This window comes from Syngnathus acus, chromosome 13 (assembly GCF_901709675.1).
Source record: "Syngnathus acus chromosome 13, fSynAcu1.2, whole genome shotgun sequence".
In the NCBI taxonomy this organism is placed as follows: domain Eukaryota; kingdom Metazoa; phylum Chordata; class Actinopteri; order Syngnathiformes; family Syngnathidae; genus Syngnathus; species Syngnathus acus.
In genome coordinates, this window is record NC_051098.1 from 12,487,954 (window position 1) to 12,515,709 (window position 27,756).

General features: G+C 48.9%; 1 protein-coding gene across 6 annotated transcripts in view; it reads right to left on the reverse strand.

Annotated features, from left to right (window-relative positions):
- Positions 1-1,982: 1,982 nt before the first annotated feature.
- robo1 (roundabout, axon guidance receptor, homolog 1 (Drosophila)) overlaps positions 1,983-27,756 on the reverse strand; it is a 90,737-nt gene continuing 64,963 nt past the window's right edge. For 4 of the 6 annotated variants that reach the window (XM_037266985.1, XM_037266984.1, XM_037266986.1 and 1 more), the window contains 28 exons: positions 24,526-24,683; positions 22,321-22,441; positions 21,731-21,869; positions 21,520-21,647; positions 17,997-18,005; positions 17,055-17,179; positions 16,800-16,971; positions 16,462-16,661; positions 15,670-15,751; positions 15,419-15,587; positions 15,167-15,333; positions 14,908-15,029; positions 13,440-13,671; positions 12,195-12,316; positions 11,686-11,857; positions 11,395-11,595; positions 9,942-9,968; positions 9,793-9,835; positions 8,784-8,938; positions 7,496-7,831; positions 6,740-6,850; positions 6,429-6,573; positions 6,049-6,285; positions 5,486-5,976; positions 5,246-5,401; positions 3,561-3,809; positions 3,134-3,327; positions 1,983-3,064 (listed from right to left, as the gene is read on the reverse strand). In XM_037266985.1, the coding sequence (XP_037122880.1) occupies positions 3,050-3,064; positions 3,134-3,327; positions 3,561-3,809; positions 5,246-5,401; positions 5,486-5,976; positions 6,049-6,285; positions 6,429-6,573; positions 6,740-6,850; positions 7,496-7,831; positions 8,784-8,938; positions 9,793-9,835; positions 9,942-9,968; positions 11,395-11,595; positions 11,686-11,857; positions 12,195-12,316; positions 13,440-13,671; positions 14,908-15,029; positions 15,167-15,333; positions 15,419-15,587; positions 15,670-15,751; positions 16,462-16,661; positions 16,800-16,971; positions 17,055-17,179; positions 17,997-18,005; positions 21,520-21,647; positions 21,731-21,869; positions 22,321-22,441; positions 24,526-24,683 (4,478 nt within the window). In that variant the 3' untranslated portion in view covers positions 1,983-3,049. Of the gene's footprint in view, positions 3,065-3,133; positions 3,328-3,560; positions 3,810-5,245; positions 5,402-5,485; positions 5,977-6,048; positions 6,286-6,428; positions 6,574-6,739; positions 6,851-7,495; positions 7,832-8,783; positions 8,939-9,792; positions 9,836-9,941; positions 9,969-11,394; positions 11,596-11,685; positions 11,858-12,194; positions 12,317-13,439; positions 13,672-14,907; positions 15,030-15,166; positions 15,334-15,418; positions 15,588-15,669; positions 15,752-16,461; positions 16,662-16,799; positions 16,972-17,054; positions 17,180-17,996; positions 18,006-21,519; positions 21,648-21,730; positions 21,870-22,320; positions 22,442-24,525; positions 24,684-24,766; positions 24,945-27,756 lie in introns of those variants that run through there. The other 2 variants (XM_037266990.1, XM_037266989.1) reach the window with 2 other exon arrangements.

Sequence of the window (27,756 nt, forward strand, 5' to 3'; positions counted from 1 at the left end):
CACAAAAGAGTCATTTCCTCCCTCTCTCAGGATGTTGCTTAATTGCAGCCGATCAAGTGTGTGTATGTGTGTGTGGAGGGGGGGGGGGCGTAATTATACAGATGGATTGAAATACACATCAAGATCAGGGAATCATTCCAATTATGCGCAGGTGATTAAAACTTGGACCTCATGCCGATGCTGCTGCAAGCGGAGGCAAAGATGCGCACAGGATGGCAAGCGGACACTTCATTAGGGACACCCTTGACTTTGCGTTACACTTTCACCCTCCAAAGTGAAGGCTTCATCCTGATTGTCCGATGGTCATCTGTATTGATGAATATTTTCACCTGCTGGATGTATAGCAACAAAAAGGTTAATACAATATTCAAATGTCATGACATTGTTCTTTCCTGGAGCAGAGGCTGACGAATGTCTTGCCCTTTCCTTGGTCAGTCTATTTGCGGCTTTCTTTTTGTTTTCCCCCAAAGTAGCAGATGCTGCAAAGTTGAGGCTACGGTCATGTGCAGCCATCCATCTTCATTGGGCTTTGATGGACTTTTAATACCACAAGTGAGAGTCCGCTGAGTGGCTTCCTCCACCGCCAGGCTTGCAGGTCACTACACCTGCACACTGTCGTTTTGAGGAATCAACTCCAAAGATCTTACTTAAAGCCGCTATAGGTAGCGAATATTATCTCCGAGAGTAAAACCAAGCTGGCCAAAAAAAAGCAACTCTAACAGACTTTGGAACATAAGGAGATGGATCAGGAGCAAGGCTGGTCTAGCAGACGGGCTGCACTCGGATGCGCTTGTCCAGTCTAAGCTTGACTGGCATCCTCCATCTGCTGCTCGGGACCATGATGAGAAGTGTCACCAGTGCTTCCATCACTCGACTACAGTCAGATTTGAGTGGCCAACTTTAGGACAAAAAAAAAAAAAATTATTAATTTGACAACCGATTCATTGCCAATTAATCGATTAATTTTGAGACCTCTACTTCATTGGAAACGAACGACACAACTTGACAAAAGTTTTTGCCTTAGACGTAATGCAAGTCAAATATGAGTGACCTTTTAGGCTTGAAGGTCAAGTCTCCCGACGTGATTGTGTCCAAGTCTGAAATCACAAGAAAGAGTTGTGAGATTATCCGAGCGCATCTGCGACGACATCTTCCGAAGATGACAGCGCGCAGATGTTGCCTTAATTATCTCCTCGTTTGAGAAGGATGTTAATGAAGCGGTTTGGGCCGTCACACAGCAGACAAAAATGAGTTTTGGCACCAGCTGTGACCTTGTTTGGTCTGTCTCGGTTAAATATCCTCAAATCAGGAGGTGACTGAGCATCTTTTGTTCTCCAATCTTCTTCACGTTTGGAGAAAGTCTTGCTGGATGCTGCAATATTCAATTAAAAAAATGCGGAATATACTTTTGTGCTGGATGGATGTTTTTTTTTTGTTTTTTCTGACAACCCAATTTCTCCAGGAAGCACAATTAAAAGGTCGGCACAAAAACGTACGGCAGGGGCTGTCATCGAGCTGCACTCCAAACAGCGCTTGCAAAGACCTCACGCCCTTCGCCGCCAAAACAAGAGACCAAGTCTGATCCAAAGTCTTGGATCAACTACGGAAGGAAGCTGAAATGATTGCTGCCTAAAAATGATGAGCAAGCCCCTTTGTAGTCAGACTCTGCCCCCACAAGCAGGTGAGCTGCTTACCTGCCTCTTGGGGTGGAATCCAAGATGGCGATCCTCACGGCAGTCAACTTGAAACACTGGACCAAAACGTGATCAGGACCCAGTCTCCAGGTTTGATAGCGTTCCTGGAACTCGAGAGAATTATCTGACAATTGATTAGACATTTTCACTTCCAAATCTCTATTAGATGGATTTATGAAAAAAAAAAAAAATTAACATATTTGGGCGGCGACAATACATCAACACACACACATCAGTTAGATTTTTTTTCTTTTATTTTTCATCCTTTTTTTGGTTGCTTTTCTGTTGTTTTTTTTGCATTACGAAACAAATGTTTGCAGATGTCCTATGAATAAACAACAGCACGCTTTGCTCCCTTTAAAAAGACGACGGGCAAGGGCCTTCATCGTCTCCGTTTTGTCCACCAAAGAAACTGACCCCCCCCCCCCCCCGACACATACACCTCAAAGTGACTCCTTCGACTTGACATTCTTTTAAGTGCATTGAGTTGACAAATGTAAGCCTTCTCTCAGTTCCATGTGCAATCGCTGATGTTACGATCAATGCCAAACAAATATCCACATTGCAGCTGTGATTCACATGAACCGCCCCTACCACCCCAACCCCCGCCCCCCCGTCACTTGAGAACTGGCGTGCCTTCGTAAAACAGCGAACCTTATCAACATCATCAACATCTGGACTCTTTTGTCTTTCCTGGCGCGTTCCTGCCCGTTAGACAAAAAGGTTAATAAACAAAATGGTTTCAAATAAAGTTTAGTGATTGTGCTTTTAAAACCAATGGAAAATAAACAAACAAAGCAAATAACATTGACGGCAACATGAAACATAACAGTGCATTGCAAAAAAAAAAAAAAAATCCCAAAGTGGTATTCTTAGGGTTGCTAAATAATATTGCAAATTACAAACATGGAGGGAAATGATAAAATATTTATATTTACTGGCATAATAAAATTAGGATTCGCATTAAAAAAAAAAAAAAGGGGGAAAATAAATTGAGGTACCACAATGGGATGACATGTCTTCCGTACTGTACGTCCGGATATTTACACACTTAAAGTCCAGCCCTCTCTGCTTGCATGTGTGCCGACTCGACAAAAAGAAATGCTCGAGCCTTTTTTTTTTTTTAACTTCATTGGAACTCAACATAAATATCCAAGCGGCCCACTTGAAGGCACCGTTCGTTCATTTCTTTGTCGGCCCGGCTGTGGGATAAATTAGAAGAAAAAAAAAGAAAAAATGACATCGGCACGTAAAGAGAAGGCCGAGATGCACGATGTGGCGAAAAATACTGCGATTTAACAGAGGGTGCCCAGGAGATAAAAAAAAAAAAAAAAAAAAAAGAACCATCCTCTTCTTCAGCTTTCCACCATCTGGGCAAGAAGAGCAAAGCAATGACAAAAATGTCATGAATTTTCTGCTGATGGTGCAATATTTGGTACCTCGAGCTCTTCATTTGTTGCTTGGAAAGCCGCGGCGGTGCTGAGGCTCAGGTCGGCCGGGTTCCTGTGGCCCGCGTCGCCTCTCCGCCGCCCCCCCGAGCCCCTGGAGGACATGGAGCTGGAGGAGCTGGGCTCTCGCGGGCCGCTCAGCGCGGGAAACTGCGGTCGGCTGTACGGCAGAATGTCCTCGGTACCTGCCGCCCATGAACAGTAGAAAAACTGTAGAAAATCTCAAAATTGAAATTGGTTTTGATGGACTAATGGGCGTGGCTCTGATGGGCACCAATTTTGGACCGGCCATTTATACCCTGGTTTGAAACCCTAGTTTGAAACCCTAACCCTAGTTTGAATCCCTAATTGAAAGTGCCATCGGGTCAACTTCTCTGAGTTCCAACAAATAAGTCGTCATGCAAAACGGTCGACTTACCTGGTTGTTGGCGCCCCCTGTGGCCGCCTTTGCCCCCCTGGGCTTTTTGTCTCTCCTGGGCCTCCCTGCGTTCCGACGAGCAAGTTCTGGGCTCCGTGCCTTCTTTGGGTCGGAATCCCACCGCTGCCGTCGGCCCTCTCTTCTCTCCCGATTTGGGGGAGACCAGCCCTCGGCCCTCGGGGCCAACCTTGGAAGGGTGTGCGGGGGATTTAAGCACCGCTGGCGGGGGAATGGGTGGCGGCGGAAGATCTGTGGGAGAAACACATGGGGTAAAACCGCTTGACAGCTGCACCTTTAATCGGTAAAGTGAACTTTTTGTGACAAAATATTGGGAAAATGTTGTGGAAGACAAAAAGAGTAGAGCAATAACACGAAGCGGGAGGGGTGCGAGCCGGCGGCGGTATTGTACGTTGTTCTCTTCCACGTGGACGGCGCAAACAAAAGCAAAATGAGAAGGGCAAAGGGCGCTTTCATCTATTTCATCCGTCTTGATGGGAGACCATTCTCAGTCTGGAGCAAATCAAATGATTGAGAATGTGCACGAAGGGATATTGGATCCTGTCACGTCAAAGCCTCCCTCCGTGTGTGCGTGCGTGTTTATATCTCTATTGTTTTGAATCAATTGAATGTGTCTTATGGGAGGCTATTTGGAGTCTGGAGCAAGAGAAATACAGCAATAGACTGGATGCTATCACTAAAAGCTGTCATAAAAATGAATTCAAATAAAGAGTCAGGTGTTTGGCCCTTACTCATATAATCCAATTAAATACGGAGGAACCTTCTCTTTCTGAAGCAAATAAAACAATTATTGTAATTATTATTGTAAAATCCCCCTACTCCCTTTTAAATTTCATTTCAGCAACTTCAGACCACGCTGCAGCCACAGACAGGTTAGGATAGGCGAGGTGGGGAGGTGCAGGCAATAACCTCCAAATGAAAAACAATCCATTCAGATCAAATGCAATCAGTAGGATGACTAACGGACAGACGGACGGAGGAGGCTGTCCTCGCCACTCAAACAAAGGAGGATGCCTTTGCCTTGGAATCGGAGGAGCACGGCAGGAGGAAGCGGAAGCTGATGATGAGGATGGGGGGGTGGAGATTGAGCCGCTCTGCCGGCTCCCACCGAGCTGGATATTAAATCTCACTGTCAAGTGCTTCCTTCCAACACTCAAGGGCAGCTGACACGAAAGAGGACCGACGGCAGGACGGACGGCAGGACAGTGGCACGCGTCAAGTGTGCGCCAATACGTTTAATCCACTTCACACAGCAGCAGGCCACTTTAAGAAGGCTTTAACCAGCACCGGACGGACACTTTGCATCAACAAAAAGGATGGAGGAAGAAAAAAGAAATAGCTCAAATACGATGTAAACAAGGTCCGATGGGCGTGGCTGGCGATGCCATTTATTTTGAATGGGCAACAAATATGAATTCTGCCTAACAGCAAGCAAGGCCAAGTAGAGTGACCAAACGTGGGACATGGCACTATTTTTTAGCTATTAGCAGCTAGCTAGACCCTCCTGATGAATTAACAAAAAAACATCCAGAATGGACTGAAATTTGAAGCTTGCTGATGCTCAAAATATGGCTTGCAAAAATTAGAAAAAGAAAAAAAAAATCAATCAAGCGCTGGCTTGTAACTGTGACCTTGTCTTTCCAAAGGTGTAAGGAAGGATGCGCTACCTTCGCTGTAGGCTTCCCGTCGCTGGTTTCCCAGTGCCGGATGTTGTTTCTGCTTCTTGGGAGGCCTCCTGTGCACCGCCGCCACGCTCACGCTGCTGTCTGTAGACACGGGGCTGCTAGGGCGGTGGCCCGCTGGATTGATTTGGTATTTCCGCGCTGGGTAAAAGCAAAACGGCAGCAAATCTATCGACGGCGGTAACCACCAAACAGAATTATCTTTTGAAATTCTGGACAACCCACCCAACAGCGCCGCGCCTTCCTGGCCTTCCGGCAGCCCGGGATGTTTGGCCACCCGCAGGGCCGAGTACTCGGCGGCGGCCGCCACAGCCTGCGCAAAGTCGGCGTCAGTGAAGAAGGACCCATCGGAGGAGCTGACGGCGCTGGACCTCCCGGAGGAGACATTGTCTTCCTCAGAGGCGGAGCCCCAGCCGTTGATCATGGAACCCGTCACCGAGCTCTCCAGGTCGCCCATGCTGGACGCCGGCGTCTGCTCGATGCCCCGCAGCAGTAGTCGGCGCGGGTGCATCTGTGGGTGGTGGGGGTGCGCGTGAGGGTGGGTGTGGTGGTAATGCAACTTGGGCCCCTCGGCGTCCGTGTCCTCGTCTTCCTCGGGGATCCGCTCGTCGTCCTCCTCCTCCATGCCGTCGGTGTCCAGGGGGCTGGCCATGTAACCGTATGTGCGTGAGGGCGAGAGCGTCCTGGGAGGGGGCGGGGGGCTCACGGCGCGGCGCCTGCCAAGACCAGGAGTTTAGGAAACACTTGGGGCGGCAACAATTCCAACATCATCGACTCATGGAGAGCACCTGCGCTCGCGGCTGTCGGGCAGCTCCTGCAGCATGGGCGTCATCTCCTCCTGCGGCGAGGGTGTGAGCGTGGCCGTAGACTGGTGGCTGTAGGAGACGGCGGCGGGGGAGGAGGCCGTGCCGCGGAGCGGAGGGGTGGGCCCCCGCTCCATCTCCAGCTCCTCCTCATCCTCCAGCTCGTCGGGTTGCAGGTACATGTGAGAGGGCGGCACGGAGCACTGCATGTCTGCCTCGCAGCTGCCAACAACCCAGAGTGAAGTGAAGGCTCATTATTTCCGCATCATTTGCCCGAGACGCCCGTGTTTTTCAACAGCTGGTAAATATTCATGGCATCCCTCCATCAAGGTTTGACAAACCCCCCTCGGGCACGCACGGCGCACCTTTCTTCCAATGACAGCGAGTAGTCGTTGGCGTTCCGCGTCGGGGGCGGGTTGGCTGGCGGGGGAGGCAGCAGGTCGCCCCAGTTCATCGTGCTCTGTTTGGGCAGTTTGGGCGTGCGCGTTCCCTTCTTCTGACCCTGGCTGCCTGCTCGATAACACAAAAATATTTTATATAAATTTGAGTTGCAAGCGGCTTTCACAATCATTGATAAAAGAGCTCCGCCCACTCAGCTCATTGCTCGCAGCAGAGCCCACACTGAAGATGGTAGGCAAAATGGCGTTGATTGAAATGGGATGAGGCAAGGTCTTACCCGAGGTGCTGCCGCTGCTGCCTCGGTCCGAGCTGTTGTAGGAGCCCCCGGTGTGGCTGTTGTAGGGGATGGTGGCTGGCATCATGGGGGGGTCGCCGCCTCTGTAGCGATCTAATTGGCAAAGGGGGGGTGGGGGGCATACAGAAATATTTCTTCAATCGTGGCCCTGTGCTCATGACACCTACAGCAAGTTTGAATGCACAAACATACAATTTCAGCATGTTAGCTGGTGTTAGTTGTGTTAGCAATTGATGCTAGGTGATTTATTTGGACAAGCAAACATACGGAGAGCAAAAGCCCCCAAAGGCCACCATGCAAATGTGCTCTTTTGCTCAGCGACAAAAGACAATGTTGTCGTTTCCTTTTGGGAAACGCGACACCAAAGATGAGCCTCGGACATGTGTAACAACGCAAGAGATGAGAGAGTCACGTTGAAAGCCCGTGTAACGGATTGGCGCTCCAAAAATGGCCTGTGGGTGATGTGAGATGTCAAATCCAGGTCCAGAAAGTACAAAAGCTCACCGCAGCCAACAAGCTCCAGTAGAAGCACATGATCTTCTGGACCTGGAGATGCCATCTCTTTAGGGGTTAGATGAATGTCACACACACGCAGGTACATGCCAGCTTGCTCGCACACACAGGCTGAAGGAAATGCGAGGTGTGAGGATGAGGCATCGATGGACTTCCACACTGGCGAGATTGAAGAAGGAGGAGGCGGACGGTGGCGATGAAGGCTTTGAGGGCCAATGAGCTCACCCTTGTTGAGCTTGTTTTGCTCCATGATGCTGTACTGCAGTTCCTGTTTGGGGTGCAGGACACCGCCGGGGGGTTTCCAGCAGTGTTTGTCGTTCAGCTCGCCCCCGCCGGCGTTGTTGCTCACGATGGACGACTGGATGAGCTGCGTGGTGGCGTACGGCGTGGGCTGGCCGCCGGCGCCCGCGAAGCGGCCGTCCTTCAGGTTGGGGCTGTTGAAGGTCTTCATCTCGTTGATCTTGTTGGACAGGTCGGCGTCGCCGTACACGCCCGGCTCGGGCACCAGCAGGCCGCTCTGCTTATTGTCCGTCTGGCCGTTGTAATTGGCGATGCAGTCGGCTGGAGGACACGGGTGGGGGAGGGGGTGTTACCAAACGAGGAGGCTCGCTTTCAAAATGTCGGGTGCCCGTCCGACTGGAGAGCGGAAGCCGCCGTTGGACGATGACTGGTCGTTTGTCATTTCAGAAGCGAGCGGCTTTGCGTCACACACGCAGGTGTCATGCAAAGGCCTGTTACTTGCGGTTAAACACGTCACAGCATGTCAAGAGTGTGGACACTCACTGCACGCATGCACAATTGATTTCATATCAAGAATAAGTTGGACTCAACAAAACAAAGACGTTGCTGCTGCGTTTGGACGCTCGGTTTCAGCTAGCAACTCGCTAGAAAACCTTGAAGCTAGGAGCTAGCTTAGGGGCTATCTCACTAGCTAGCTCCTAAGAAAACGTTGAAGCTAGTAGACAGATAAGCATTAGGCTGGGAAGCTCGTTCCCTGCTTTCTAATGTATGTACAGTATACTTAGATAGTATCTGGAATGAGATCTTCATAAAAATAAAATAAAAACTGGATTGAAAAATATTTATCAAGCTATGCAGCTAGGTGGAAGCTTTTAAGATTGTTTGGATGGATGGAGCAGAATCGATGTCGAACTAGATGAAGAAATGGATCAAGTAGATTGCCAGCAGCCTGTTAGCTGCTTTAAGATTTGACGAATTGTTATCTTTTGTTATTGTGCTGCACATTTCACGAGCCCTTTTTTTTTTTTTATTTCCTACCCGCAAACATGTCAACTTGTGCCTGGGAGAAATCAAACACAGCCGCCTGCTCTTAATCCTAATATTTCCTTTGTGCGGGTCGCACTTGCGCAGAGAGAGAGAGAAAGACGGAGGATAAGAGAGAACTCCCCGGGGAGCTAACCCAGATATGCGACTACTTCCTCCCGGCAGCTCCTACCTTCGTCTTACTGTACGTGCGCTTTCGCATTGTGTTGTTTGTTGCGTCTTAACGTACCGGGGCGGCTGTACGTGGCCAAGTTGCTGTCGCTGTTGCCGTTGCCGGCGGCACAGCAGTTGATGCTGCAGTTGTTGTGGTTGGAGCAGGAGTTGGGCCACGTGTCGGCCAGCCATGGCTGCGTGGCCGACTCGCCCATGTTGAGGAGGCCCGGCCTGCGGAGGGGGAACACAAAAGCGTTTGCAAGTCGAAAAGGATCGTACGACAAAAAAGTTGTTCACAAACTTGGTTTCAAACGGTGAACAAAACGCAACACAATGGCGTTCATGTGAACCAAGTGCAGTAACATCAACATTGAAAGAGAAGATTATGTGCAGTTTATTAATCCAGCAGCTGAGAAGAGGCAAAATACAAATCCGGTTTTAGTACTTTTTGCCTTTTGGACGCACGCGCACGCACAAGAATCGTGGATAAACAAATTGTGTGTGCACTCGCCTTGCCCAAAGCCGACAACACTTTGCCTGAGCGCCGACCCCCCCTCACCCCTCTCCCCGATTGCATTAGCGGACTGCCCGGATTAGACAAAGCCATAAAAGTCTCTTGTAATCTTGCTAAACGTACGGACCCGGCCGGCAACCCGGGCCAGAAAACGTGTTCACTCGCTGTTGAATCATATTGCCAATTATTACAACCAAAAGTTCAAAGGTGCTTCCTGTTTGGTCAGATTATTATAAAAAGCAAAACAAAGAGGAATGAAAGAACTCCAGATAAGATTTCATAGACAACAAGGCCATGTCCTATTCCAGCACCTTTTGTTGTGATGCAACGGCGCAGCCTGGTGGTCACATGTGGCTCTCCACCATTTGAGTGGTTCAATCATAGCGGACATGAACGGATGGATGACCCCACACTCCACACCCTCTTTCTGCTGCATTACAAAGCCCCAGCACGCCCTCTATTGGACACTTGGTGGAAGTACATCCAGCCCAACCCTTTTCAGCTGACTCCAACTTCAACCTCGATCAAGTGTGCCTGCCCACCTTGTTTCGATTTGGATCTCTTTTCTTACCTTCCAGCACTGCTGACTCCTTCTCCACCTCTCTGGTAGGCCACTGGAAAGACAAAACACAAGCAGTCAGAAAGTTTGCGCCGTCTGGATACAATACAAGTATGTCAGTGTCCGCAATTGTGGCTCAACGTGTGCGAGTGTGTGTTTACCTGTCGGTGTGAAGGTAAAAGATGGCACTGTGGGGAGAGAAAAATGTTGACTGAATACACATTATTATATACAAAATGGACTTATATAACTCCATTGTGTGTGGAAAGGTTTCTCTCTCTCAAACAAATCACTAAGTGCAGTCTAGTTGTAGTTAAAATTTAGGTACAATGTACATATATAATATTATAATTATATAATCTAGATAATTAATTATATGTATAATGTAATATAATAAAATCTTGATTTTTTAAAAGCACTTTTACAGTTCTTTTATGTGCAATACATTTTGATTAAAAATGCCAATTTGTAAGCAGTCTATAATGTTACAGTGACTTAGAATAGTATGAAGGATACTTTTTAGGGATTAAAATCTCAGAGGAACACTTGGGCCTACTATGCGACTGTATTTGATGATTAATCATGAAAGTAGGCCCGATACGTTTGCATTTAAGAGTTGCTCTTTAAACACCTCGGTGGGCCCCGGACCCCCACCAGGGGAAAATGTTGTCACGGGAAGGACCCAAGTGCAAAACAAAAGTCAAGTTTCATGACGCGTGACAACTCTCCCTCGCTCTTTTGAACTTTGAAGCCGGAGCGCACCGCGGAGGTGTTGATGCGGCGGCCGGCGCCACCGGGTGCAGTCTCGCCTTTGAACCGAGTCCAAATGAGACATGTGACCTTAAGATGCTGTTGTCGGGGCAATTAAGTCTGAGCGTGAGAAGGACACAAATCCAAGGGAAAATGACTTGAATGGAAGGCTATAAGATCGCTTTGTAATGACAACATGGACTGCGGCAAAACGTAATCCCTGTCCCGAGCGCTCTGTTGCTTCACGTGGCTGCAATTAAACTCTCTTCTAAACACTCTTGCATGGCTCGCCAGGCCTGGTGCAGTCTCGGGAGCACGCTGAGGATGAGGAGGAGGAAGGCATGAAGGAGACCTCAGCCCACGCTCGCCTTTGTCACATTGCACTTTTTGCAGATTTCATGGACTTTATATTACCGTTTGTTTATTTGTTCCTGTATGTATTCTTTGAATTCATTTTTTTTTGGTCATTTTTATTATTGTATTGTACTTCTAGGTCATTTCAAATCAAAAGTTTAAAATTATTATTCATATTAAACCACCAAACGATTAAAAAAAAAAAAAATGCTACTTTGAAAAATAAATAAACTATAAAATAATAATAAAAATAAAAAAGAAACAATCCTACTAAATCAAAGAGCTCCAAATTTTGTTAAATGTAAATAATTTTTTTGCAGTAACAAATTGTCAAATCTTATTGGTCTTTTTTTTACAGTATGGCCCATGTGTATGTCCATATTCAAGGTTTTAAACAATGTACGGATGTGGAAAAAAGTGTTAAAAAAGAAGGGAACAGTTAAAGTTTGCAACACCATATTGCCCTCTAGAGGCCTGGCATGCACAGTGCACATTAGGCGGCGCACTGACCCTTGCGGATGCCGGCGTAGCTGCTGGAGAGCCCGTTCCTCTTCTTCCTGTGGCGGTAGAGCCAGATGCTGAAGACCAGCAGGATGATCCAGCAGGCAGTGCCGATGCCGGCGATGAAAGCCGGCTGCTTCACCACATCCGAGATTTGCTGCGACAGAGGGTTCTGCGGGTCCGCCGCCGCCGTCAGCCGCCCCGACGCGTCTGAGCCGGACACAGTCAAACATTTTGCCTTACAAAACAAGCCTAGAGATAGCGAGAGATACTCCCGAGTCCAGATAGCCGCACACTCACCAAGTTGGAAGTAGGCGACGTCGCTCTTGACCCCGGGGCCCGCCCCGGTGCTGGCCGCCACCTCCACGCCGTAACGGACCCCCGGAGCCAGACTGGGAATGAGCACGGAGAAGGTGGCGGCGTCCACCGTGCGGTTGATGTGGTACCTGCTCTCGTTGCCCAAGCACCAAATCTGAGGCGGGTGAGACAAGGGGCTTTTCCCATTATTTTATTATTGTTTAAGAAAATTAACTACGTAAATATCTTTAGGCTTATTATTTAAATATAATATTTTGTGTATACCTTCCCAACACACAAAAAAGTCAAACAATTGTGGAGTGGCCATGGCATAAAAAATAGAAAATGCTGGTTAATTTGTTTCTTTCCCCCAACTTGACATTCAGCCCACGTTCACCTGGCACAGTTTGCCTTTTTTCACTAGATGGCAGTATTGGTGCGCTCTGCTTTATTTACCTAATTGTTGAGTATCTTTGTGTCTGTGTGTCCCCCCTTGGTGGGGGGCGGTTTACCTTGTACTCCTGGACCACCCCGTTGTGCTCCTCCTCCGGTGGCGGTTGCCAGGAGACCACGACGGCAGTCCCGTTGTCGCCGCTCTCCGTCACTGTAACCTCGCGTGGAGGCGCGCTGGGCACTAATGGGAGGGAGGTAGGTTGGGGGGTGCAGACAAAGCACAGAGAAAAATGCATTAGACACACCTTTGCACTACATAAAGAGTTGGCGCTCGTCTCGCTGAGTTCCAGACAACAAAGACAGCAAAAAAGAAAGATGTCACACTCCTGGAATGATGGCTTGCTGGCAATTTAAAAGAAACAAACAAATGGAGAAAAATATTTTCAAGCCATGATTCAAATAAATATATATAAATCCTCACATCTGTCTACTTGATGTCATACACACCACCCACCCACCCACCCACTCACTCACCTCATTTCACAGCGGTTTTACAAAGTAAAGCATAGCTGCATGTTCCATCCCAATCCACCATTTCATTAATTTGAGAGTATATTAGAGGGGATTTCAAGCTCTAATTAAAAGAATGACGAATGCGAGCTAAAAAGAGAGCGTGGCGTGATGTGAAAGCATCCATTTCCATCAAAGGCAGCTTTCAATTAAAGACAACAACGCATGAAAACGGCATCACTTTCCAGTAAACACCGTGGCCGGCTGGCAGGCAGGCAGGCATAATTTCCCTTCTGCGGCACAAATGAAAACGATTTCCGTGTCATTGTAACATCGGAGAGTACACGGAAAGAAATAATAAAAAAATAAATACACATGCTAGTGTCAGGCACGCACACCAAGTGTTGGAGATGAAAACGCTAAGGCGTGTATTTTAGTTGAATTTTTTTTTTAATGATGGTGCAGTTTTATCCGAGAGGAGACTAAGGGCAAGCAGGGAATCGCACTGCTGCATCAAAGTGGAGACGCAACACCCACAATTAAGGCATGGGTGATGTCAGTGTGTACCGTCAAATGTTAACTCATTCAGTGCCGTTGACGGTTATAGACGTCAAAGATATTAACTGGGTTGGCAGTGAATGAGTTAAATAACCGGAAACTAAAACTGCATCTATGGGGCCCAGCTTGCTTGAATGTAGCATGTTAGTACATAATTCAGCCCCCCACCGCCCACCCACCGCCTGTCGCCTGGTGTGAACAGCTGTTGTGTCCTTGCACACGTGCAAGCTGTGCATATAAAACAGTGTAAACATGAAAACGTGCGTGCATACACAAACACATGCATAGGCACACACCTTCCTCCAGGGTGCGTCCGATTTTCACATCGCTGTCGGTGCCCTGGAATTCGTTGAAGAAGGGCCGCACTTTGAACTCGTACGTGACACCCTTGCGGAGTTGCGGCACCACGGCGCTGTCCTCGCCAGGCGTGCGCACTTCGAAGGTGGCCCAGTCGCCGCGCGGCTGCCCCTCCGGGGACTGCCGGTACATCACTTTATAGCCCTGGATGTACTGGGACTGCTGCTCTACCTGGTGGACGGCGGCAAAACAAAGGGCCCTTAGTGTCAAATCATGAAGATAGTCGGGGCACGGTTGGATTTGATCGAATTATCTGAAAGGAGCGAAAACGAGGTGAGAAAATGGAAACCAAAGCAACTCTGAGACGATTAAGCTTCAGCGCTCAAAAGTTTGGTTACATTGTGAATTTCATCCAAGAGGAGACTGAGGGCAGCAAGAAAATGACCGGCGGAAGCAAAGTGGAGACTGTGGATTTACTCATTCACTGCCAACCCGTCTATAAGCATCAATGGCACTGAATGAGTGAAAATGTCAAGTCAACTAAAGTTGGCATGCATGTCCATTTTTGTCCCAGATTTGCCGCTGCAGCCAAGTGGAGACTGCGGAGCGTAATTCTACATCTTCCAGGGCTAAAGTGCAGCAACGGAGTTAAGACGTTGACGTGACTCATATGGCACGCAGTCGACTTGTTGGCAACGTAGCTTTAAGATGGAAAAGGGATCGACAGCTCCACAGTAGCGTCCCCGAACCGCATCGCGTTCGCTCGAGCGCTTCCCCCAAGAGTCTGTCACGAGTTGTCAGGCGAGCATCGGCGTGGCTTCTCCGACACTCTATTCGAGTCTCTGTCAATTGCTCAGCTTTGGCACGTTTGCACAAACCGCGCCATGAGGTCATCGGCCAGAGGTTCCTGCAAGTCTGGAGTCGGTTAGAGCGGAATCGGCGGGAGTTAAGGGATAGGCTAGGCTAGCTCTAGCTAACGCGGGTGCATCTGTTAGTTGAATTAAAGCAGCTTTACGAGGCGGCATAACCACCAGGCTAATATCCTCGTAAGTCCCAGTGGAAGGTGAACAGCTCTGCTTTTAAATGGGTGTTTTTTTTAGGCCTATAAAAAAAAAAAAGCTGCCAGCTCAGGTGGTTATGATTAGCCCGCAAGCGCCGAACCAAGTGAAATATAAGGACAATAAATCGCACATTGGAAAAAGCTTAAGCTCCAAATAACATGGGAAATATAATGCTGTTATGTGGTGGGTCAAAATGACCCGAGGGCCATACTGTACCATACGTGTGAAATTAACTTAATCAAAATCATCATCAGAGGCGGCTTCATTTTATTTTCAACATCTGTAAGCCATTTTGTGTTAAGAGTCAGAGAGTTGGCCGCTTTTTCCTTCTCACTCGAAATACTTTAACAGCCGTCCACTGTTTCCAATCAGGGGGCGGGGGGGCACCGACAGCCTCAGCACTCACCGTCCACTGCACCCGGACGGAGGACGAAGACAGGATGGTGGGGTTGTGCAGGTGGATCAGAACCTCGCCCAGCTCTCTCTGGATCTGACGGTGGTCCACGCCCTGGCTGGTTGGGGGGATGTCTGCAGGCAAACATCCAGTTATTGTATTTTGAGTTATACGTGATGGAGAAAAAAGATGGAGGAGGCTGAAAGGCAGGCGGAAAAAAAAAAAAGAAAACGGGCCAATGCAGCAAAGCGGAGATTGCGGGGCAGCCTACCTTGCGTTTTCACAGCATCGGTGGTGGGGCTGGGGTCGCTCAGTCCGTAAGCGTTGGCCGCCCTCACCAGGAAGAGGTAGACAGCGCTGGGCTTCAAGCCCTTCAACGCAAACGACTCGCTTTTCACGTGTTCCGCCAGCGTCTGCCAGCTGCTCCCCGACGCGTGACTGCACAGCGGGCACACAAACAAATACGACAAATCATGCATGCATTTTGTCAGATGTATTTTTTGAAAGCAAGCGTCGAGCATACCTGAAGCCTTCGATGACGTAAGAGGTGGGCGTGGCCCCGGTGTTGAGGTTGGGCTTCCAGGAGAGCGTGACCGAGGTGCGGCTAACGTCGGTGACGTCGGGCTTGGAGGGGGCGCTGGGGATCAGGTTGGGGTCGGTGGGTCTGTTCGGCTGCACGGGAACTCCAAATTCTGAGCGCACCGAGGGACACGGCGGAACAAGTCGGCTGCCGTTTTCCCGCTCGCGCTATCCGTGACCGGGCGGGCGCTTTACCTTGGACTTGCAGATGGGCCTTCCATGAGGCTTCGCCGCCGGGGGTGGAGGCGATGCAGGCGTAGTAGCCCGAGTCGCTCAGCTGGAAGCAGCCCAAAATGATCTGTTAGCGTCTGACAGCCTCTTCCCTCTTGGCCCGTGTGCGGGTGTGTGCGGGTGTGTGCGACTGTCACTTCTTGATCATCTCGCTATCGTATCTTGGCTGGGGGGTTGAGTGGCAGACGCCAAATGGAGAAAGCAGCACGGACTAATTAGAGGCGCCCACATTTCAATCGTCCCCTCCCCCTCCCTTCAAATCTGCACCGGGACATGAACAGATGTGACTTGGTGTGTTTAAATGCAGCAGTCATTTCCATTAGCTTCAATTTTCCTTTCTTTTTTTCAAATCACACCTCACGCTTGGGTTCGCTAGCTAATATATCATTTTCTTTTGGCTTTTGCGCCCCCCCATCGTCTGCCCCGCCCCCCCACCATCACCCTGCATTGCTTTCACCGCAGGTCCACCGGCTCTGCAACCTTGTAAACTACAAGACACGCCAACCATCATCACCGCCGAGCAAACTGACGTGAACTCTGACCCCGCGACAAGGAGGGAACACTGTTCAGTGCTCACACACGCACACATCATTTTGCCACCACCTGACAGCCAGCCAAGGTTCGCAGAGTCGACCGCGTGATGATTAAGTGGCGGTCCGCGGAGGTGTTATTTGTAAACCTACGGAAGGTGAAGGTGCTACAAGCCACGTTTGAGGTGTCGAAGTTGCACGTTATCAGTCAGCTGGGCAGTCTGACCTTGGCGTAGCGGATCTGCAGCGCGCCTGTGTCCAGCTGCTTGACGCGCGAGTCGTGAGTGGACACCAGCACGCCGTCCTTCCTCCACAGGATGGTGGGACTGCCCGACGCCGCGCAGCTGAGGACCACCGTGCCGTCCACCGCCACCGTCTGATTAGTTGGGCCCTGCAGGATGACCGGCGGCGGGCGGTCTGACACCACTGCGGAACAAAAGAACCCAAAAAAAAAAGAAAATGTGTCCTAATGGATTTTGGGGGAGGGGCGGCGTGCTGATGACATCCAAAGCTTTGTGTGAGCAAAGGCACAAAAACACCACGAAAGCGTCGAGGCGGGCTTACCGTCAGTAACCTCGAGCAGCGCCTTGGTGATGACGCTTCCGGCGATGTTGAGGGCCTGACAGCTGTAGTAGCCCACGTCGGAGCGCTCGGCGCCGGTGATGGTCAGATCACCCGTCTGCGACACCGAGAAGCGGCTGGACGGTTGGGGCGGTTGGTAGGAGAACAGCAGGTTCTGAGGGTCGCAACACGTTTCATAACATTACAGAACTTTTGAGCAATTCAATTTCACTCTTAAGTCAAGGCAGCGCCGCTTACCTGACTTCCTTCTCGTTGCCAAAAAATGGCCGGTTGTGGGTTGCCCGTGGCCTCGCACTGGAAGGTGACGGTCCTGCCGACGCCGACCACCTGGTTCCTTGGCCTCACCACAAACGTGGGCGGCACTGCAGAGCAGCAACAGTTCGATATCATCTAACACCACAAATGGGCCTGCGACATTAACTTTTCGCTTTGTCTAAAAGGATTTGTGCTTTTGCTGCCACCTTGTGGCATCTGTGTATTACTTTTTTTTCTTACAAGGAAAGATTCAAGCTGCAATATGATAATTTCATTTGATTGTGTACACCGTTTTGATGATTGGTGAATATTTTCAGTTTTCCAGGGCAGATTTTGTATATACTGTCTCCTGTCGTGTTTACAAATTTTGGTACTAGTTTACCAACAACAAGAACTGCCAACTCATTTGCATGGGCGAGGGCTCGGAGCGTTCAAATTTACATGGAAACGGTCGTGTGTGTGTGGGGGGGGGATGTTTTAACCATCTGCTCGGCGCCGACATCCTCCAATAGGACCCATGTGTCTTCGTGCGGCATCAAGGCATGCGACCTTCTCCAGGTGCGGCCCGACATTTTGCGCCTACTAATGCGTTAATCATTTGTACGGCGGGGCTGTGCCACGCATTCGGAAAAAGCAATCGGAAAGCTGTCCTTTGAAATCAAGGCCTCATTTGTCCGCAAATTAGACGCGCTCTTTGAGAAAAAAAAAAAAAAAGGGAGGGCACAGCAATATAAAAAGAAAGGAGACACGTTTACCTTGGAGACCCAAAGACCAGCGCTTTGGTTTTTGTTTTTTTTACCCATTTGGAGAGACATGATTGGCGTGTGGAGTGGTGATGGGAGGAGGATGGATGGGTGGGTGGGAGAGTGTGGGTGGAGTGGCGACAGCTTCCTGTCTCGGGTGACGGGTGACAAGTCAACTTACCAGACACGACTAAAAAAAAGGAAAGAAAAACACACGACACAAAGGCTCAATGAACAATGTGAAAATAAGGGGATGTCTGTCCATGGCTACACACATACACACACACGATATTGTCATTTCACGGTTGGACATGGCTGGAAACACATGAACCCTCCTGTTATGTTGCCGCTCAAAATATTGACAAATTATTTCGGCTTTTTTTTTTTATCCAGATGCATTATTTTTATTGACATGTATTATCTATTTGATCTATTAATTATTAATGTATTTATTTGATCTATTTACTTATTTATTAATATTAAGATGTCTTCTGTTATCTGTCTGTCTATGTTGTATGTAATGTATATGATGTACCAAAGGCAGAAAAAAAAGAAAAACATAACAGAAGGGTTGTACAACCTGCAAAGAACATTTCACACAAATAATATTTTGGATTATGCAAAGCAAAATGACATGGCGATGGAAGATTCCCCGAGCAAACGCGAGCAACGCCTCCAGGAGAACCCAGAGGGCCGCTCACCACTGCCGGTTTGGGTTCATAAAAGCGAGCGCAAGTTAACTTGTCACTCTGGGAGTCATAAATCGTGCGCAGTGGATAGCTGGTCTTATCTAATCTATGCGCGCCCACGGAAACATAAACGCTGTCAGATGGAGTAATGATCTTAGCCCAGCACACCCGCCACGCCTTTGACTCATTTGCGCCCTTTAAAATGCAGATTTACACACTCCCGCGTGAAGACATTCATATTTGTCAGTCACGAAATCTCTAAAGCGCCCCCACAACACCTACACGCACAAGTCTGAGTTTATAATGAGGTCACCCAACATCTTGGGGCCAGGCGGCGCTGCTAGCGCTTTGCTAACTTGGTCAATAAACTGATGGGAAATCCAGGGTAACAAATTATCAGTGGATTTATGTCGCCATTTGGTAGTCATCAATCTTTATAACCACCCAATTACTGTTTTGATCGTAAAATAATGAAAAAGAAGTAAACTGCTAGCAGTAAATTAAAATGAAAGAACGCGGATGTACATGGTTAGTAATTCCAAAGCCAACATTGGCAGTTGACAAAACGCCATCCGACCCGGTAGGAGGCGCACTGAAACCCCCCCGAGGCGCTGACATTGAAACGTTATTAGCGCCCCATTTGGCGAATTAACAAGATTAATGGTCGGGGATCGTCGACATGCATCCTGGGACGACCGGCGTGTTGGTCGTCAACAAAGCGCAATGGGAACGTGTTTGAAGGCCGAGAAAAAAAAAAACACGCACACACAGTGCTGAAAACGTGGTCGACCAGCTGGGCTTTGGAGTGTTTTATCAACAGTATGCACACTGCTGACAACAAAGTTCCCGTCTCCTTCAAGACTCTTTAGCACGGGCCGTTGCAAACGTGGCTCAAGGGACAGCGAGTTCATTCAAAAGGTTCCTCCCCCGTCGCTAAAATAAAGAAGACTTATTTTGCTCAAATTGGGCATCATCAAACCCATGAAAATGCTTTTGTATGACCTCATCTTTAAGTATACACACACTACTAAAAGGTTGCCAAGTTTCACCGTTTAAAATGAGAATTAACTCATTCAGTGCCATTGACGGTTATAGACGTCAAAGCTATTCACCCCCTAAAATGTCACAAATTCTGTGTTTGTCAAAATAATTGATTCAAAGACCCCGAGTCAGCCTACTGGAAGGTGCGCATTAGCCGCGCTTGCCGACTCAAAGGCTAAAGTAACAAGTCGGCGCACAGCTTTCCGGCTTTCCGGTCTCAGCTTGACTTTGGTGGCTTTCCGCCATCAATTAAGGGGACTATTTTCCTTGACATATTTCGAAGTCCCGGGGAGGTGTAGCCGAGCGAGTCGCGCGTAAAACAACAATTTGCCGATTTAGTTAGTAACGAGAGCGGCTCGCGTCGAAAGAAAAACAGCCCCGAGGCACCTCCCGCACACTGCCTGCATTGTTTGGCTGACAGTCTGACCGCGGAGGGTGTGAAAATCCCCCTTTCTGGATTCCTCTTTTGGGCTCAAAGGGGATTTGATTTTGAAAGACGCAGGGTGTGCCCGCCCATTTTCTCATGCTGCATTGTATCATAAGCCCAGTCAATCACGCTACTGTGTGCGCTAAATTTAACACACAGGCGGACGCATTTGGTGCAACTGGTGGTTCACGAGTACTTTGAATCCAAGAAAATCACCTTAAAATGAATCCTCAAAAGACTATATTCAAAAATAACACTAAACCCCAAAAAATAAGTGATAAGTAAGGTGAAAATAAGACTAGCCTAAAATCCTAAATGGTTGCGCAGGCTAAGCTAACACTAGGATAAATTGCACTGCTTCAAATAAGATTAACACCACCAAATTGCCGCAGGTTAAAAAAAAAAAGATAATTGTAAATCACCCCGAGGTTGTGTAGGTTAAAAGAAGATTCCCGTAAATGCCCCTCAAAGTCAGGTTGGTTCAAATACTGTAAGACTGCAGTCATGGCCCAAAAAGTTGCATAGGTTACATTTTCATGACCGTAAAAAGTTGCACAGGTGAAAATCAGATTACAGGCTTTATTCTTTGTAACGTCGGAGAGGCCAAGGCTGAGAACTTTCCCAGAAACAGTGGCGGAGTATTCGGTTGCCATTAAATACAAGGGCGATTGCGGCGAGTCAACAAATTATCGAACGGGCTTGTCAATAACGTTTCATCAGGCCGAGCGGACGTATCGATTGGCTATCGGCAGCCGCGGCTAATCCTACTCCCTGAACCAATCTAAAAATTGCGGTGGGTGAAGAAAATGAAGGAATAAATGCAAATGGGAAGCCATGTGAGCTTCAAGTGGACATGTTTGCAGACAGGCGAGGGGTGTGGGGGGTTACGCAATTAAAATTGCCCTGTCTCATTAAATGTGAGCGCCAGCGACTGCGGGAAGTGACACTAATGTGGCTGACCTCACCGCGGAAAACCTCTCTGCCGAGCCAACCCGAATCCCAATTCCCAAGACGTTCCGCATCGGTGGCGAGACGCCGACTCGCCATCTTTTCACTCCCAGCATTCCCATTAGTTTGCCGTTAAATGGCCCCTGTGTTCCCTTCGCATCTCAAGGGGGGCTTGTGGTCCGACCCCCCCCCCACTCCACTCCGGTCCCCTGAATGGGTTCTTTCTGAACGTTCACGCTCTGTGACGGCTGCTTTCTATTCAAAGCGTGTTAATAAGACATCCAGTGGAGAAGGACACAGGAGATGCAGAGATGTTTACAAATAACATAGTGCCCATCTTAAGATGCAAATGAGGGCAGGTTCTCCAGAGAAATGGAGAAAATAAGCGGGAAAATGAGATCGATGGAAGCTCGGAGCTCCCGTAGGCGATTGCTGTGATTAGAAATCAATGGGCTAATTGAGAGAGGATAGCGCAATGTAATAAGCTGCTGCTGGCTTTTTGATTGCCCTGAAAGCAAAAGGCGTAATAAGCTCAAATGAAATTTTCCAGAAAGGGTTCAGCAAAGTAAGCGCTACCAGAACTACCAAGCGAGTCTTACCGTGGACGGTGAGGCTGGCCGATGCCTCCGCCTTGCCCACCATGTTCTCGGCGACGCACGTGTACGAGCCGACGTCCGCCGAGGTCAGCCGGCGGATCTTCAGGGTGTGGTCCTCGCGGATCTCGTACCTCGGAAGCGGCAATCGGACGCAGACGTAAGCCGGAGAGTAGAAACGGCTGAGGAGAGGATGAGCGTCGGGCGCGACCGGCACCTTGTTTTGGGTAAATCTCCGTCATCCTTCCGCCAGCGCACCGTCGGAACCGGGTCTCCACGTGCCTCGCACCGGAACTCCACGCTTTGGTCCACCAGCACCACCTGGCTGCCGGGCCGACGCACAAAGCTAGGTCGCTCTGGTGGATGGAAACGGCATAGAAAGCCAACGTGACTTACAAGATGTAAAAATGGGATTTCAGTTCTTTTTAGTGACGGGAATTGATATTGAGTGACGAGCTTGGTCGTGCAAGAAATTAAATTCATAAGTCAAGGCGGCGCAGAAGTGAGTCAAGTAAGGAAGCAAAGTGCTTTTATTAGCTCGTAAACGAATTGGATGTCGGCCTCTTGCGCTTGGCGAAAATTTTGTTAAAGGGGACGCTGTCTGGAAATGAAAACCATCCATTAGAAAAAAAAAAAGATGGCCGCACTCTCTCGCAGTTACACCGAAGCCGCACACAAGAAGCTCAATGTAATCCAGACAGAAAGGGCTTGTCGTTTATCGACGGACGGCAACCCTCTCGGTCAAGGCCTCAGAGGAGTCGGTGATAAAATCCCGAGTCGTAGGAGGTCACCTAAAAGGCTGATTACCGAGCACGGTGAGTTCAGCTATTTCGCTCTCCCTTTCGCCGACCATGTTTGTCCCCACGCAGACGTACTTCCCGGCATCGCTCTTCCTGGCGTTGGTGATCATCAGCTTCCCGCCGCGTATCTGAAGTGAGAAGAAAATGAATCATTTAGGCGCCTCGGTGCGCCTCAGCCATTTCGCCGAGCTGCTTACAACCCCCTGCCGGTAAAAAAAGTGGTGGCTGAAAGGCTCCATTCATTGCGGCCGCCTCTCGGCTTCCACTTAAAGTCTAAATCACTATCAGTCGGCCTGTTTCCCCTCAAGGTAAGCCGAGCCAAAAAACACTTTGACAATCCAACACAACCCCCCCATCTCGAGGGAGCACCTGAGGCTCTGCAGGACTGCCAGCACTTTTCCAGCTTCTCTCAAGAACTCGCAGGTTCCTTCGATTTTCTTTTGGGGGTGCCAAGTGAAGAGCGCTGAATGCGGTTTGTCCAGGTCCAGCTATTTCCCAGGGCTTTAGTTACAAGCCAGAGGAGCCGCTTTGTTCTGGGGCAGACGGGACAAGCAAAGCGAGCCCCCCCCTCCTTTTTGGCTGACAACCACACCAGTCAAACAATAGCACGGGGAGCAATGGTCTCTGTATCCCGGTGGGGCTTAACCTTCCAAGCGCCTGCCGGCCGGGATCACCACCTGCAGGCAGGTAACCGATACCCTCATTAGAGCAGCTAACCGACTTGACACACAATGTTTTGGGAAAACCGCAACTTGGAAATTCAAAGTGGAGCTATGGCAGAACAATCCTTTTGGTTTTCCAGCACAAACCCTTTTTGTGGGAAATGGACAAATCAAATTGATATTTTTGATCTGTCTCGCATTACTGCTGGAGGCGATGTGGTGGAATCAGACCCCTTGAACGAGATGCCTGCAGGTCCGTATGTCAGCGTAGCAGAAAAATTATTAACTACCACTGGAGTGAAATAAAATGAAAACCAAGACTTGTTTCTTGCGGTTACAACACGAGATCGAGGCTTTCAGAATCGGGAAATAAATAATTAACCCAACTTCTGGTATGACTGCAAAGTCTGCGAAAGCTTCTGTTCTCAGTCTGCTTGCAGATATTTCAGTCTCACAGCAGCACGAACGTACGCAACATAAATCCAAGCAACAAAAAAGTCCATCTCTCAGTGATCATCTTAACAATTCCCACCATGCCTACTTTTAATGGTACAAATGACATCATTGTGAAACGGCCAATTGCAAAGCAGATAATGATTTGCTGCTGCGGAAAGGCCTTCCGGACCGACACGACTTGGAGTTCACAAACCGCACCGCGGTCCTTTGAGAAGCATGTCATTAGTGTGTACGCACAATCGACTAAAATAGATGGGGGCGCTCGGGAGGCATGTTGCAAAAATCCAAACGGCTAGAGACTTTGCAGTTGCCATGGAGACGGCATGCTCCGGCATGCCGCGCGACGGGAGGAAGGGTTTGTACTAACGACGGCACTGCGGCAGGGGGTTGGGGGAGCCCTTTGATGAGCTCAGCTGCCGCAGACGTTGGAAATATTCCGCCGTCTGCTTCCCGCAGCTCCGTGTGACCGCGCTATACTCGACCCTAACAACATACGGCATCCTGGAAAGTGCGGCGGTGCTTCAAAGAAGGGCTTCTCCGAGGACTATCGTCTCCCGTTTGGCCGGGCTCACGCCCTCCCGACTATAAAGAGAATGTTTGACACCAGCATCGTGTTATTACCACTTTGAATGACCACATTAGCATAAAAGGACATTTTGACACAGCCGCCAAGACGTCGGAAGGCAGCCAAGCTACAAAAATGAGATCCAAAGCCTGTAGTTGATGAGCCATCATTTTCTGGAGCTTTGCGTGACTTTTCCAAAACGCATAGCTCTTAGATGACGTGCGTTGCTAGTCATGCGCTCGTAGCACAGTTAGCACCGCTGAGTCTTTTAAGCCGCAAGTAGTTTTGAGTTGATTTCATCAGGAGGAAAGCAGCCAATCAATGCAGTACTGCTGGTTAATGGAGCGAGGAAGATTCGACGCACCGTTCATTATGCTTTTTAAGCATCGCGCTTGGGATTGGCTGCATAGGCATAACGAGCTAATCAATGTTTCTACAAACAACTCAAGTGGCTAGAACTAGCCGACTCGCATGGCTTCTTTTCCTTTGACACCGGATGAAGGGGTCGATATTTGGCTCGGCTCCTCACCGTGACTCTTTCGTCTCGGTCGTCCACGTTGAGGCCGTCTTTTTTCCAAGAGATGGTAGGTTCTGGATGCCCGCGGGGGGGTTGACACTCCAGGACCGCCGGCTCTCCAGCGGCCACGATCACGTCGGCGGGGTTCTGTCTGAAGTCGTCACGAAGAACTGCAGAAAAAAAAACATATCGGTCGTTAAGTGCCACAATTTAAGAGCATGGACGTGTGGGAGACGCCAGAAAAAACAACAACCATTTTTCCAGCTCAGCGGCATGAAAAACACATATGTAGCGTACACACGCGCCGCCCGGGATCACTAATACGAATTATTTGTGGCTGTTTGGGGAGGTCGGAGTGAGCTTTGGCCGGCTCGTCTCACGCTCCTCCGCTCGCTCGCTCGGTCTCAAATGCCAGATGAAAGTCAAACTCGCTCCGGGAAACTTCACACCTCACGACGCGGGCGGCCAACACATTCCTGACTCTGCTTGCGGCAGCCAAAACGCTCGCACGGCCTTTGTGGGATACGCATTAAACGTCCATCTCAGGGGGGCGGCCATCTTGCCATTTGCTGTCGACTGAAAATGATGTCACCGTAGCTAAGGTAACAAGCTATCACGGTTTGGTCACGTGACATTTGCAAGCTGAATATTATGATTAAAAAAAGAGGCAGATGGGAGAACTAGCACGGTCCCATGTTTACACCAACACTGCTGCTGTGAACCCCCCTCCCCAAACTAACACCTCTTTGCTGTAAACACAGCTGAGTGCACCCACAAACATGCGAGTCGTCTGGGAGGGCGGCCAAGTGAGGGCGGGCGAGCTCCTCAAATGGGCCCGGACCAGGGCCTGCATGGGTGCGCTGTCTTTTGGGAGTCTTTTGCCAAAAAGCGATCCCACCGTCTTCCAACATGGCCGCTTTTTTTGCATGCCTTCATCTCCAAATGTTCTGGGAACGAAAGTTGCTGAAAAGCACCATGTGGAGGCGCTGAAACCGGCCCGTGTGTTTTGGAGATAATGAGTCTGCTCGAGAATTCTGTCTCTTGGTGTAAGCCTGCAGCTGTCTTCTCGTGGATAATATTTCCTGCACTATTATCAGGGAGGCCGGATTCTCCGTGTGTGTGTGCGTGTGTCCTAATGTGTGTAAATGAGTGCGAGTCAGAGAGCAGAGTGTGAAATGTTGTCTTCAGAGGGGGGGATTTGTTGAAATAGGCTGACGATGATGAGATGAATGCTTGAACCCAGCCAGGCATGCATGCAGTTAGCGCGCTAACCCAAAAAGCTAACCGGCTCTCCAAACAACCATTTCAAATCCAAATTTAAGATGATCAAACACAATGAGAAATAATTGTCAACAAACATCTTTTGTTCTGACATACACGATTCACCCATGTGTCAAACCAAGGCAGTGTGGCGCCAACTAGTGGCGAGGAGGACTTAGAAGTATCTGTGTCTGGTATCGGCATCGTTCATGAAACCTCGGTAGCTCGAAAAATGGCCAGTATCGGTACTTGCCCATCCTGACCTGAAACATGGACTTGGGTTGAAACCCTCGTCTCAAGCTAACGCAATTAGCCGCAGTCACGGCTGGTGTTTTAAGATCGCCTTGAAAGGTCACCTCGGCACTCTCGGGTTCGTCACCCCTTTAACTATCTGTCTCTCACACACACACAAACACAGACTTGCTCTCAAAGGAAATTGAAAACAGATGTTTTAAATGCCAAATTAAAATGAGATGCCTGAGCTGCCCCCCCCCTCCAAACATTAATGGGAAAAGAAACCTTGATGCCACACACAAGCCAGGGCGAAAGATCACATGAGCTTTGTTCGGAGGAAATGAAAGTAACGGCAACAAATCTTTGCAAGGATACACACGGCCGCTAAGGAATGAAAGCTGGATGAAAAGACACAGCGTTGGTCTTGCCCTAGGCTCTTCCTCCAAACGCGCTGGACAAACCTCAGCCCGCCCACAGGAGGGAAAATAAGAAGCGGCGGCTTGCAAGGGAGAAGCAAATAAAAGTCACGAGCAAGCAAAACAAGGACAAGTTGGCAAAGTTTGGTGGAATCAACATGAAGGAAAAGGTTGGCGTGGGATTGTTGATAAAAAAAAAAACATCGAAAGAAATATTTTTTATTTATTTTTTTATTTATTTATTTATTATATATACAATTTTTCTATTTGAATGATTCTCTTGAATACTTTAGCTTTCAATAAAATTGAGAGGAGGGTTTATTTTATGTTTTGAGTTCTTTTGAAGCTATCAAAGTTTGCATGCACAAAAATGAACAATGAGACCAAAAGGCACCTTTACAAGCAAAAAATGTGCTTGCCTTGCAAAAAAGTGCAACAATGGCTCAGTCTGACGATGCTTTCATGTCCAAAATGAAGTCATTCTTCTGCAGGTGGACCTCAGCTGTGGGCTCCTTGAGGAAGAGGCAACCTCGGTCACGCTATCTCTCCAGATGATACTATCAGCCCGCGAGCTGTCTGCCAGCACGTACAAAAAAAAAAGAAAGGCGAGAGAGCGCCGACACCTGTACTTATTAAACCATAGCTGGCTTGTCGAGAGCAAAATATAAGGCACACCTGCCACATCTAATGAGAAGCTGTCGGAGAGGTATTCAAAACGGCAATCTATGCGAGTGCGTGGGGCCCCGCTCTCCCAGATGATGGCCTTAGTAAAACAATCTTTCCAATTAACATTCCTGCTCCCCGGAGCCCCGCCGACCCTCCTGGAAGACGCCCCGGCTCGGCTCGGCCCGGCCCTCCAGTGACAAAGACGCTGGCTGACCCGCCAATGGGACCTTTGAATGAGGCCAGGATGTGAGGCAGCTTGTTTTGCTTTCCTGGGAAAAACCACAAAAGTGCTCGCTGGCTCGTCTGTTTTGACATGTGGTTTTTCTCGGAGTGGACCAGAGCGACGGGACAAAGGATGATTTGGGGCAGGACGGCAGAATCGCAAAGCGGTCAAGGAGGCCCGGACCTGAGGCGGATGTCGACCAAGCCGCTCGCATGGCCTTGGTGGACTCCTTTTTTTTTTTTTTTAATTCATTCATTCATTCATTCATTCATTCATTCATCCATTTATTTATTTTGTGAATTGTCTTATTACAAGCTCAGAGAGTGACTTTGTGGAATTTGATTTTTGACATGGCATGGCTCCCTGAAACGTTTTTGTAGCCGTAACAAAGCGTTTTGTTACAGGCGGCGGCATTTTTTCTTTTTGCCCTTTTAGCCCTGCAAT